This window comes from Fusarium poae (assembly GCF_019609905.1).
Source record: "Fusarium poae strain DAOMC 252244 chromosome Unknown contig_4, whole genome shotgun sequence".
Lineage (NCBI taxonomy): Eukaryota > Fungi > Ascomycota > Sordariomycetes > Hypocreales > Nectriaceae > Fusarium > Fusarium poae.
The window spans coordinates 387,591-401,020 of record NW_025408662.1 but is presented as its reverse complement, the minus strand read 5'-3'; the positions used below and the strand labels follow the sequence as shown (position 1 = coordinate 401,020).

The 13,430-nt window shown below is 50.4% G+C and overlaps 3 protein-coding genes across 3 annotated transcripts; 1 reads left to right on the top strand and 2 right to left on the bottom strand.

Annotated features, from left to right (window-relative positions):
* Nucleotides 1–2,659: 2,659 nt before the first annotated feature.
* FPOAC1_013961 (uncharacterized protein) lies at nt 2,660–3,877 on the top strand (the record flags this gene model as incomplete). Its single annotated transcript, XM_044858301.1, has 1 exon — nt 2,660–3,877. The coding sequence occupies one exon, from the start codon at nt 2,660–2,662 to the stop codon at nt 3,875–3,877; it is 1,218 nt and encodes a 405-aa protein (XP_044700757.1).
* Nucleotides 3,878–4,174: 297 nt separating this feature from the next.
* FPOAC1_013960 (uncharacterized protein) lies at nt 4,175–5,979 on the bottom strand (the record flags this gene model as incomplete). Its single annotated transcript, XM_044858300.1, has 3 exons — nt 4,175–5,108; nt 5,151–5,917; nt 5,968–5,979. The coding sequence occupies 3 exons, from the start codon at nt 5,977–5,979 to the stop codon at nt 4,175–4,177; spliced, it is 1,713 nt and encodes a 570-aa protein (XP_044700756.1).
* Nucleotides 5,980–6,565: 586 nt separating this feature from the next.
* FPOAC1_013959 (uncharacterized protein) lies at nt 6,566–9,011 on the bottom strand (the record flags this gene model as incomplete). The annotated part of the gene is made up of 3 exons (XM_044858299.1): nt 6,566–7,845; nt 7,919–8,722; nt 8,834–9,011. 3 exons carry the CDS (start codon nt 9,009–9,011, stop codon nt 6,566–6,568), a joined length of 2,262 nt encoding a protein of 753 aa, XP_044700755.1.
* Nucleotides 9,012–13,430: the final 4,419 nt, after the last annotated feature.

Sequence of the window (13,430 nt, the reverse complement as noted above, 5' to 3'; positions counted from 1 at the left end):
TGCCGCAAAAATGACTTTCGAAGGCTGGCAAGCCAGATATAAGCTTCCCTCGATGTAATGAATCGATGCATCTACTTGAAATGCATTTTAGCGATGAAAACCTATGGGTGACCTGAATCCGTTGGGGTGCAATGGATTCAGGTCGTCATTTCATTAGCGCCTTTTTTTTTACTATGGGAAAGCCATTGGATTCAGAGCTGAATCCGCCGCGCAGCTAGGATAGGATAGGGTAGAGCTTACAAGTCACCACGCCTACAGCACTTCCTCCTCCCTCCTTCCTAGACTCTCCCACCGTGGCCGTCAGCGCTTTCCCTACTACTTACAGCCAGCTACAAGAGCCCTCACAACGCGAGAAGGCTAGCTCCCGCTCTTACCAACACCAACTACTACTCTGAAGACTGTCACCTTCACCGTCCCCTGAGAGTCCCAGAAGGCTGACTGCCGCTCACCACAGCCCCCCCTCGGAAAACGAGAAGGCTAGCTGCCGCTCACGCCAACAACAACAACAACAACACCAACTACTCTGAACACCCTCCCCTGCGAGAGCGAGAAGCCTTGCTCCCCCTCTCCAACCAACAACACCCCTCGTGAACCGAGAAGGTTACCTCTCCCACCAGAAAAACTTGTCCTCTTTCTTCCTTCCTCCCTTCCTTGTTTCTGCCTTTACCTTTACCCAGGGTTCAAATCCACGACACTACACTAGCACTTCTGGTGGATTTAGGATCACATAGCGATCCGTGCACGAGTGCACGGATCTTTTTGCGCCACGTGCAACCCCTGTTTCCACTACACTGAGCCCAGATGTGTCGTGGATTTGAACCCTGCCTTTACCCCTACCCCTTAACCCTACCCCGGTGGAAGCTCAGGGTTGGGGTTAGGGTTAAGGCTAGGGTTAACGTCAGGGTTAGCCTTGGGGTCAAGTCAACCTCACCTCCAGTCTGCACCTTTCCCTGGCCTCTTTCTTCCAACCCTCCCGCTTTCAACGCCGACTTACACTGGTACTAGTCTTCTCGACTACCCGCTACCCTCTCAACCTCCCGGGTCAAACCAAAACCTGACGTTTTGGCTCAGGGTTAGGGGTTACGGCCAAGCCGTCCGTGTCTGTCCCTTGTCTAACCCTCTCAAACACCCGCTAGCCTCTTACCTTCCCCGATCAATCGAAAACTCGAGCTTTTGCCTTAGCGTTGGGGTTAGGCTTACGCGTAAACCAGGACCACTTTGTCTCTGCCTCCTCTGCCTCGTCGACAGCAACCTGTTGTCCTGCCCATGCCGCCTGCTTAGGTCCATTGTCGAATCGGGGACCACCACAGCGCCGGCATCATCATCGTGTCAATGCCCAGCGTCTGACGTGATCCAGTCCAGTACTTGCTCAGTACCGTCGTTCGATTCAGCCTCGCAGGTGAACTCTTGCATCGCCTCCCTCGTCAACCCATCAGGATAGCAGTGTCTCAGAGCCACTTGGAGTACCCGCCTGATGTCCTACTAAATCCTCCACCGACCTCGGGTTGTTTTTGTCGTCCTTGTCCATCGCCTGCTCAGTCGCGTGGTGCAGGTCTAGTCCGTTGTTGTATACCCAACCCCTCATCGCCGTTGTTGAGAATGCTCCAGTGTGGTTGAGAGTGGAGAAATCGCCGGCTCCAAATAGCGGGGGGGCCGCCCGGGTAACCCCGAATAACACCCTGTGTGTTTCGCTTCCTTACCATCAAACCCCAAATCACTACCAACACCGTTCCCAGAAGCGTGACGGCCGCTTGGCCACGCTCCTCGGCCGCCGACAGGAAGCCTTGGATGCAACAGGTTCCCTCTGGTCCGCTGATAAACAAGCAACTAGTTGAACACAGATTCATTCCTGAGTCCCGCCACATACACGTCCGCCACGACCGTCGAGATCAACAACTGCCCAACCGCCTAGCCACAGATGAGAATGAGAATCTTCCGATACGGACACGCAGATGGGATAGGCGAGGCGAGCAGCAGAGGCAAATTGAAGAGGTCACTGATAGCCCACTTGGGCTATCCGACAAGTGCCTAGAGGTGCACTTTAGTGCAATCGCCTCCGAAGCCCAGGATGGGAGATAGGTAAGGTCGAGACTAGCTAATCGGTAGAGGGGAAAAGATTAAGTACGGAAAGAGAAGAAAAAGAAAACAAACAAAATAAATTTACAAAATTGGGGGGGGTTAGAAAATAATAAAAGTAAATCGAATGGATTCAATTCGTCGAGGCCATCATTTTATCATCTTTGCGTAGTACGGTCGTCTCGCTTCGCTGTTATATATACGTTGTCGCCCGCTCGTCGTGTTCTTTCTGAACTTGGTTGTGGTTGAAAATGGAGAAATGGCCCACCCCAAAATTCTGGGGGGCTGCTTCAGTTTTGAACCCTCCCAGCCCCACCCCTTGCAGCTATCCCTGCCCCACCCCTTGCAGCTATCCCTGCCCCCAGCCTTGATAATCCTAGCTGCCGTGATGTGACAGCCCCTGGCTAGTCACCAAGCCACCCACACACCCAATTGCTCAGCTGTGCACCCCTAAAACGATAAGCAAAACAATCGTCGCCCATTTCACCCATCATACCTTCCAAACTTTTTCTTCTACTTTTTTTGCTGTTGCTTTCTCACTCCCCCTTCTTGCACAACAATATCCTGTCGCCCGTTTACAAATATGGATCTTGACGTCCTCTGCACAATTTGCGGCTCTTCCGACGCTCGCCGATGCGCCTGCTGCCATTCCGCCGCCTACTGCTCTCTTGAATGTCAGCAAACTGACTGGCGCACCCATCGCCTTCTCTGCCGCAAGTTTTCGGAGCATGCCCAAGGCAACTTCGCCAATCGGCCTTCTCCAACCCATCACCTTGCCGTTTTCTTCCCCATGGACAAGACGCGGCCTTCCCTTGTCTGGGTAGATACCAAGAAGGACAAGTACGAGGCCAAGCCCTACTTCCACCCAGTCCTGGACCAACTCCTGCATATTCCCGGAAACGATAATTACATCGGCCGTGGCCTACGGCAGGTAAGAGGCAACATCCTTCGTGGAAGGCCTAGTAATCAGGATACCATCCACCTATGGTTCCTAGACCCGGACGTGCCACCCCGCAACATCAAAACCAATCAGGCAATCCACGGTACAATCCCAACCCTAATTGGTGATACGTGCGGCGAGTTCATCTGGAAGGGCCCAGTCGTTGCGGTCATGAGGAAGGGGGCCGACTTTGAACCACGCCACTCCACCGACATCACCCTCACTGCCTACCGTGATGCCATCGACTACCTGGGCTATTACATGGACACGATCGGAAGCATGATCGAACCTGGTGGTCAAGACGACCATTTCTCCAAGCGCGTGCTAGCCCAAAGAACCTCAAAAGTTAGGGGTGTCCGCATCAACTGCCTCCGCGACCAGATCGACCGACAGGAGCCACAGATGGTGGAAGTGGCTGTGCCCAAGACGCACCCCCTGTTCAACCTAGAGGGCGATGACCCGTGTGATATTCCCTCGCTCTTCGGCCTGGACCTCGTTGCAAAGTCGTATAGCAGCAATCAATCCAGCGACGGCGGGAATGACAACGACGACGATGACGATGGCCTACAGAATCCCTTAGCCCAGCTCTTATTGATTTCAACTTCTATCAAGGACGGGAAATGGGTTTATTTACCTGATTACCGGCGCCATTTGTGCCGTGGTAGTGTCCTTTTCCTCTGCCGTTCGAAACGGGATATAAAGATGGAAGATATTCACACGTTTTGTAACCTCATTGAGAAAATTGGTGTGCCCTTTGTCTTGAAAGAGAATCCATCCGATTCTGGTGCAAGAAAGAGGCTGCTGAACCAGCTTGAAGAGGAAGGAGTCCGTCGTAGACTGAGTTACGTACCCTATACCTAAACCCTATTCTCTGTTTTGTCGCATTCTACTAATCTAATTTTGGTAATACGCCCTGGTGTTTAAACGTTATAATTAAATGTAGTTAGCAGATGTCGCAGTTAGTTGTTTAATCATACGGATTGCTTTATTTGAACTCAAACCGCCCACTAGGAAACGATAATACGCAATCACACCTTTTTTGGAATCACAAGTGGTCGTAGTGAAAAGCAGTGAAATGATGATGATGGAGAGAGAAGGATAATAGAAAAGATTTCAGAGCTGACACAGCTAACAACATTTTCATCGGCCAGCTTTCCCTTAGCCAACAAATCCAATATACGATCCTAAGTCATTCAGGCCAACATCTTCCAGATCATTATCCTCTCCTGAAGAGGAGTTGTCTTCTTCCGCCGTTTCCTCCGTGTCCTCGGCTTCCTCTTCATCCACAGGCTCGACATCCCATTCCGGTGGCTCACGTTGGTGAAGGAACCGTTCCAGGAGGGACTGGCTCTCTGTCGATGGCCCCACTTCCCGATGCCTGGCCGCGAGATGACTACGGAGGTCGTATTGATCGCCCTGATTATTGAGTCGACGTTTTGTCCACGATAGACGTTCTGCAATGCTTGAAGAGTGACCAGTAAGAGTCTCTATAGCATCGAGCAAACCGATGATAGTATCGCGGGTGGGCAGCAGGATGGTTGGCTGGCTTACCGTATCCTCGACAATTGTCTTCGAGATATGTGTTTCAGCCACAGGCACATGGAAGATGTCACACTCGTTGCTACTACCATGGGATGTTTTGTTGAAAGACCATGGGACGATAAAGTTGACATCCTTATCTATACCCCAAGTCGGGCCGGCAAGAAAGGAGACATAGAACAACGCGCGTTTGCAATGGCGTCGGATGGAGCTACGGCGTTCGAAGGGCAGACGATCTGGATCATGATGCGAATGATGCATTATCTCGACCCAGTGCGGCCAGGCCACGCTTTCAAGGTCGTGAAAATACCGGGGTGATGGAATCAAGGGAGTGGACCGAGGGGAGAGACCTTTGGGGTAAGCGCGGCGACGGTAGAGGGACGACAGAGATGTCTTTTCTTGCACGCGGGGTGGAGAGAAATAAGGAGCCCAGTACTGGATCTGGAAGAAGGGTGGCTTGGCGTGGTACCAGGTGCCCTGAGCATGACTGGTACCGACTTCCTTGGTGTGGTCACAGTTGAATGCAATCTGGATATAGTACCCGATCTGGCGGCTGAAGCGACCATCGAAAGGGCCCAACGGCGCACATCAAAACTCCTTGAATCCTCGGTAGAGCTGGAGAAAGAAGAGTGCATTCCAGGTTGGTGGCTTGGGGCGGCAGAAGATCTGGTCAAAGAGAAAGCCAGACCAGCTGTTCTTGGGAGGTAGACGCCGACGAGTAGTCATCCAACAAGGCAGCTCCTCAGGCAGAGTAGATCGCAATGAGGATGATGATGTATTGATGTCGCCGTCGCTATCATCATCCGCTGTAACTTGACGGTACTTGTCCCATGCCTCCGCGTAGATGCCGTGAACAGCCTGGGCAGTGGGGATACGGCCAGTCTCGGCTGCCGATTCCTCCTGGGCTTGCTGTAACAGATCCAGGACCGGCAGTTTCTGGCGTCCGATCTTACCTCGGAGTCGATCCCAGTACGAGTGCAGCTTGGCGAGGAAGTGCTGATGATAAGCACGGGCGATCTCTTCCACCGCAAGAGCGACGGCACGGTCGGCAAGAATCTCTGCGTCCCGGTTGCGCCCCCGATCGTACTCTGTCCGAGCATTTCGAACTAGCCGTTGGAACAGTAACTCGGTGGTCACTTGGTTCGTGGCAAGTGCTTGAACATTGGCCTGGTGGGCTAGCTTAGCTTGAAGGGGGCTTCGAGACATGTAGATGTTCACCAGCAGCTCGAGCGAGATGTAACCTCTCTGCCAATCGAAGTGGCTATGAGGGATCCAGAGCGTGCCGGAAGAGCGGATAGAGTCGTCCAGACCGAGACCCCTCCGCTCCTTGCGACAACCGCTTCTAGGGCTGCAACACTTAACCTGCCAGGTTAGTTTCCATATCCAGTTATCGAAGTTATACTGTCGCTTACTGCTGATAGCATGAATCAGGAGACGACAGAAGAGCTGTGCGGTATAGAATGAGAGTATCTGCCGAGCAGGATCAGGCAAGGAAATTAAATAAGCAGCCGACGATAATGCCATCGTTACCTCGGAGAAGATGTGATCGAGCGGAAGTATAAAACGGGCAGCTTGTGCAGACACGAATGCGGTTAGCATCTGGGTCAGAATCACCCAGAAAGGCCAATACTGCTCCTCTCCGACGATAGGAGGGGAAGGAGAAGACGAAGATAAAGATGATAACAAAGAAGAAGGAGGAGGAGCAGGAGGAACTTCCCAGCACATTGGGCCCGTATAGGGGCTTTAATTCGGTTCTAGCCTACCACCAACCCACATGGCTAAGATGACATCGAGCCGGAGGGTGACCTCTTTCCGAATTCCAAAGTCGGAATGTCTCTTCAACGACGAGACAGCTCTCATATGCCGCTTACTAGCGTCCCACGCATCCAGGATGCGGGAGCGGCTGAGCTGCGAGACAAATGCACGCTGGCGACTTTGATCCGTGGCGGCCAGGTCCTTCAGCATCCCTTCGCCAAAGGCAAAAAGCGGCAGAAAACCTAAGCTGAAGAGCTAGTAATCGCTGAACATGACGCCGAATAGCTCCTTGCTACAGTTGTACGCCTTGGCCCGAATGACGCCGGGTAACCTAGCTTCTGGGTAGCCAGGGTTCGATTTCCGAGTCGACTTCGCCCTCACGTAGTATCCGCCTATATCCCGGAGAAGGTAGGGCCGATAGTAAGTAGCCTCCATCGGAGCTTCTGGGGCTACACCGACTACCTGGTCGTGGAGATGACGGCAGCAGTCGCTCTTCCAAAGAAGCGTCCACGGTTCATGGTAATAATGGTGATTTTGGCTCTCGCTGTTCGACGACGTGGGCGGCATGCGGACATAATCTCGCATGCCCACATCTAGCCAGCAAGAGTGCATGTCGATCTGGCTCGGGTCGAGGCCAGCTAATATACTATCCCGAAACAGACCCAAGCTGTCTTGAAGGCTCTCCGACGCGAACATGTTCTTCAGATCGTGGGCTTGAAAGAGGAGACGGGGGTTTTGGAAGTAGGGAACTGCGTCCCCCTTCTTGCTCTGGACCCGATGCCGATTCGCGTTCCTCACAACTGCCGCCCAGAACTGCGGGAGGACACTGGCTGGGATGCCGTATGCCAGACGATACAATCGACTCTCGTCTTCGGCGCTCCAGCGACCAGCACCTGGCTTTTCCTGATAGGCGCGCGACTTCGCGTAGATCAGGTCGTATGAACCGGGGATTTCCTGTCGCACGTGGATAGGGACAGTTTCGCGGACGGCCGGGAGGATGATCTCATCATAGAGATCCCTGAATCGTGCGAGGGAGAGGCTGTTGGCGGAGGCTCGTGTTTGCGAAGGGGCTCCGCTAGGGAAGAACATCAAGACGGAGAAGCGGACGCCGGCGGTGGTAAAGGTGCCGATGGTGGTGTGACGCGTATGTGCCAGGTCCAGGCCATGAGGCTGTATCACTTGAGCGGTGGAGATGTTACTCGTGTGAGGTGAGAAGAAGGAGAGTCGAAACTGATTGGGGGCTCGGATGGCTGACAGGCTCCTAGCCCCGAACCAGACACTGTCGACATCCCACTGTCGCGCGATGGTCACGGCGTCTTGGGACAGCGAGGCCTGTGTCTTGCGGAAGGACAGCGGCTCGGCCGGCTGGTCGGAGAGGAAGCTCTGCCATTGTGGGAAGGAAGCACGGAGATCGCAGGCCTCATCGCGTCCCGCAAAGATGTTAGGCAAGGGAGGAAGAGCACGGCTGATGTGTTGGACGTATTCGGGAAGGGTGGAGGTATGTTCCGGCTCTTCACGCGCGCGTGGTTCTGGACCTGGTTGAGATTAGAACGTGAGTAAATAATTCACAGAGTCACTCTAGACGGATGGATTGGCGAAGTAACGTACAGTCACATCGATGGCTGAAGAATTTCCGGAGTATCTGGTCATACGCGTCGCTCTGTGCGAGTAGAAAGTCGGGGCCGCCGGCTGTGTCTTGTTGGCGGATTGCCTCGAGGAAGCCACTGAGGACTGGATCGTCTGTACCGAGTGAAGAAGATACTGCAGCTGCATCGGGCGACACCGGGAAGGTCGGCGTAGACGGGAGAGAGCTTCTACGCCGGGGTGGTTGACTGTCCCGCTGAGTAGAGGCAGGAGGTGCTGGAGGCGTTGGGGACGTCGGACCTAACGCGACATCGTTGTCAAAGCCGAAGCTCTCCGATCTGCCATCGCCCTCGCCGTCTTCCACAGCCTCGTCAGGAACCGACGAAGGGGCCGGGCCATCGCGCAAGGTCAAGGCAGAGAACTCCAAGGTAGGCGGGGGATCTTGCGAGTCGGCAAACCATTGGACGATCTGCTGTGCCCTTGTGAGGTGCTGCTGGTCGCGACGTCGTTGGACGCGGGCACGCGTTCGCTCACGCGGCGACACGGCGGGGTCTATCTGTGGACGGCCAGGTCTAATAGAATTTCCTTCATCATCATATTGTGGAAACGCACGCGACTCTGGTGCTTCGACTGCCGAGAGGATCTCTTCCACCTCGTCTTGTCCAGTCGCGATTTGCCCACTGGTAAGTGTTGCACCACACGCGACCGAGACGCGAATAGGGTTGAGACATGATGATAGTGATGATGCCTGCTCGTCGATCGATCGTAGTGGCGCTTCCGGTCGTGGAGAGGTATCCGTTCGCAAGATCGTTTCGCTATCTAACAGGTCTAGGGTAATGCATCAGCTACCTTTTATCTGCTGGCAAGTATTTATGTCCTGCTTCTAGAGAGGGAGTGAAAGTTCAAGTAGAGAATTAAGTATACTTAAAACTTCAGTACCTTCGGATATAATTTCTATAGGTGCATTGCTCGTGGGTGTGGTTGTGTGGTGAGGGCGGATATCAGTGTTGTGTGTCTCGGTGTTTTGGCGGGCATTCAACCGGCGTTGTCTTCCTCGATCCCGCTCCTGAATGACTCTTTCTGCCTTTTCTTGTTCCGAGAGCTTACGGCGACCCATTATGATTGATGATACGTGACGATTTCAGTTTGAGGAAGTGATGATCAAGGGAATGTAATATGATGAATCTCGTATCTGTCTATCTGCGCCATAGGCAAAGGAAAGAACATATCACGGCCTACCTGTCGGTTTATTTATTTATTTATTATTTACTTTGTGTATATAGATGTTGACATTTATCTCTATAGAGTTTTAATGCCTAGTCTCTTTGCTTTTACGTTTATACTATTGTCAACAAAGGGGAAGCGTATTATATGACTGCCGGGTAAAGTGATTGGTCTTTACTTACAAGGATATAGGTGATGGAAATGAAGTGGCGTTAAGTGGCATGGGTAGGATATGAGGAGATGATATCGCCTCCTGCCGCAACTTACATTAGGTATCGTTTTATGTGTCTCCCTTTACGTATAGTAGCAGCATGGGAGGCATAATTACTAGCTACAGACCGAAAGAGTAAAGGCACTCAGTAGTAGCATATGCGTATATCTTGTGGTTTCTATAATCTATACATAGATAGGTTAAGCAGTCAGTAGCATACTACGCTCCTATTAGCTATATTCCTTCCTGGCCGTTCTATTCGTTGCGATGAGCATCTTCGTCTGGACAACCCAAGTGGTCGTGCTATGATGATTATATAATGCTCATATATATGGATCAGTCGGAGATTCTTATCTAGCCGAGTTCTACCGTGTGAATGTAATAATAAGCAAAGTCGACATATTTCGATAGAATATAAAGAGCGCATCTAGGCTTCGCCTCTCAAACATAGCATAGTGCGTCTTGAAGTAAGGCTGAGTGAATACAGAGCACACGGATTCACGTAAATGCATAATGGTCTGCGTGCTCGTCGGATAGGTGGGAGATCCCGGACGGAAGGTCTTGGAACATTGATACTTTAACGGGGCAGGGAGACTGGGTAAAGAAGCCATGGATTTTATTATGGAACCTATACTGATGTTCAAAACACGGCTTTACTCCCAACCCTGAGATTCACGTGTCTTCGTGTCACTCTTCAGGGTTGGGATATCGAGTGGAACCAGCGTCCGCGTTTATTCTTTATCGTATTGGCTCGAGGAGACTGACAAGGATTGCGTCCGCGTTTATTCGTAATGTCATTGGCTACTGCTGTAAGCCATCGACAAATACCGTTATTTCGTAAGCAACATTTTAGTGTGGTTTAGTCTGGGATAGATTTGACCATGAAAGATGCAAAAGAAAGCAGGATATACGCCGCAAATAGCAATTAAAATGTCAATAATAGATATCAGAAGATTAATTACGCTTTTGCCTACCGCTGCATGTTACTTTCACCTTACCTTTTGCTGTGATTGATTTTTAACGGATTTTAATTGTATTTTCTGGCCGACGTTCGAATTTGACTAAGACATGAAAGATTTTCCCAACCCGATCCCTAATTGCACAATTGATAAGCAGCAGACACCAGGCTCTATCATAAGAATAAATGAATATAGCTGCGTAATAGGCTCATGCATTGCCTATCAGTAGTAACAGTACCTAATGCAGGAAGTTAGTAAAAAGGAGATAACAAGTTAATCTTGTAATATTATATCGCCTTAGGAATATTCAATATGTAATAATAGGGCAATAGAAATATATATAGAAAGACCCATTCCCAGCTTTATAAATTATGCTGTTTTTTCTATTGTTATAATATGTGTTTATAGCTTCTTCAACATGGGATAATGGTAGCAAGACGGTAAAATCTACAGCTCTTAACCTTGCGGTTTTACTACAGCTGGCTGTATCTCCTCCCTCCCCCCTTTCTTCTTGAGTCATGATCGTGCAGGTATATAATGCTTGGCATAGCTAAACAGACCTCTCGTAAGACTTAAAGATTTGCTTTAGATTGCCAGGGTTCTTATTGCGGCATTTATTAGGTCTAAGACCAGTTCGTAAAGTTGAAGTTAATTCATTCAAGGCCTCTGCAGACCGATGTATTTATCTCTCTGCTTTAATCTCTGCTAAGTAAAAAGGCCACATCGCACATTAGATAAGAAAGACTATAAGGCAAGTTACCTATTAGTGAATACATCACCTTCTCCTTACTACCATGCAGTACCCACCTGCCGGTCATACCCACCTACCGGTCAGCGAAAAAAGAAATTCCCCATACAAAATGTCCAACTTCGCTTGCACAGTGCTTGGCCAAAATTGAAGTTATTTACATGGAACATATTGTGTCTTACTGAGAGTTTCATGTTGTTTCATATTGGCATGTTCATTTGTATTTTACACAAGCAGTTTGGTCGCATGGCACTAATGTAAAATTTCTCGAAATGTCTCCTTCATCACCCAGCCTCCCCGAAATTTCATCAAACTTTTATCTGTAGCAGCTTCCTTTAATCGCCTTGAAAATGCCTCAACAGTCTTATACAGAGAATGATGTCATTGAAGCTATACTGGATGTTACAGATAATCACCTCTCGCAGCACCAGGCCGCCCAGAAGCATGGAATGCCCCAAACCACTCTGTCTGACCGATTAAGAGGCCTACCGTCAGAGTCCGAGGTCACCCAACCTGCCCAGCTGTTATACAAATCCCAAGAGGCTAGATTAGTTACATGGATACTTCGACAAGAGGCCTTGGGCTATGCTCCTTCCCACAGTCAAGTTCGCGCCACCGTAGCTGCCCTGTTGAGACAGCAGGGCCGGGAAAGGCCTATCGGTGTACACTGGCTAGCCAGGTTTATTAAACGCCATCCAGAGATCGATACGAAGGTAGGAAAACGCCAGGAAGCTGCAAGGTTCAATTCTTTTACCCCAATGGCTGTCAATTGGTACTTTGATATCCGGGAGAGAGAATATGGCTGGATCAAGCCTGAGAACACGGTTAATGTTGACGAGGGCGGTATCATGGCTGGATTTGGTGAGTACTGACCACTTCTGATACAAGACTTACCAACAAACTGCAAATCTAGGTTTGGATTCCTTGGTAATTGGCAGTAGCGATCCCAGGAGGAAGGCCTTCCTCAAAGGCTCGCAGTCCCGCACTTGGACTAGTTTTATCGAAGCCGTCACTGCAGATGGCCGTCTTCTAAAGCCGGGAATTATCTTCAAGGGCAAAGAACTTCAGAAGCAGTGGTTTATTGATGAGTTTAACAAGATCGCCGACTGGTATTATATCACGTCCGATAACGGCTGGACAGACAACCATATCGCGGTCGAGTGGCTCAAAGAGGTTTATCTGCCCCAAACTCAGCCAGCAGATGAGTCAGATGCAAGGCTTATAATATTAGATGGCCATGGGAACCATGTATCTGTGGGTGTCTACCTGTTCTCGATCAGAAATACCGCTGACTGAAAATCCAGGATGAGTGGATGGCCACGTGTTTTTTGAACAACGTATATTGCTGTTACCTGCCTGCACATTGCTCTCATGGCCTACAGCCACTGGATAATGGTGTTTTCAACGCATCCAAGGCTGCATATCGAAAAGAACTCCAAAAACTGGCAAGCCTGACGGATTCTGCGCCGGTGGACAAGGTCAACTTCATCAAGGTTTATGCCAAAGCCAGGGAAGTGGGTATGACGAAGAAAAACATCCTTTCGGGCTGGAGAGTGACTGGAAACTGGCCAATCTCACGACGGAAAGCGCTCATGCATCCTGAGATTCAGCCAGACAAGAAGGAAACGACGCCTGGATCAGACGGCCACAGAGACGGGCAAGTCGACTCTGATAATACGCCAAAGACCAGCCGTCACATCAGAGACCTGGGGAAGAACAAGAGCCCCTCTACCAGAAGGCGGTATTCTGTGATATCAAAGGGTTTGAAGCCCAAGAGTCCAAGATCGCCTCTTTGAGCACCAGAATAGCCAGCCTGGAGGAGGAAGTTGGCCGGTTGAGTAGAGGTAAGAAGAGAAAGGCGGTACCGAACCCCAATAAGAAATTTATGACGCTGGCAGAGGCTTTAGCGGCTGGTGACACAATTTCAGAGCCAAACGAAGCAATTGAAGGGGCGGGTGTTGTTGCGGATGTGATCGAGGTGGGAGGGATGGAAGAGGATGAGAGGTCATATTCAGGGAGGGAAGAATTAGGTGTCGTACGCACCCGCACAGGGCGTGAGGTTAAGAGACCTAGAGAATACTAAAATAGATCCAATTTTGATCTGAACTCCAGTGATTAACTTATTTTTACTATTTTTAAATTTTTTCCCATGAGGTTACAAACGCGCATTATGTATGGGGGATTTTTTTTTCGCTGACCGGTAGGTGGGTATGACCGGCAGGTGGGTACTGCATGGTGATTGCTAATGAAAATGGCTTCAAGGCTGGCATAATCATACTGTCACATCAAGCCATAAGCATAACCAAACGGCATGTGCCGCCTAGGTCCCAAAAGACGCATCTCTATCCTCACTTGGGAGAGGCCCGTGGGGGTTTTGAGACCATCTGACATAGA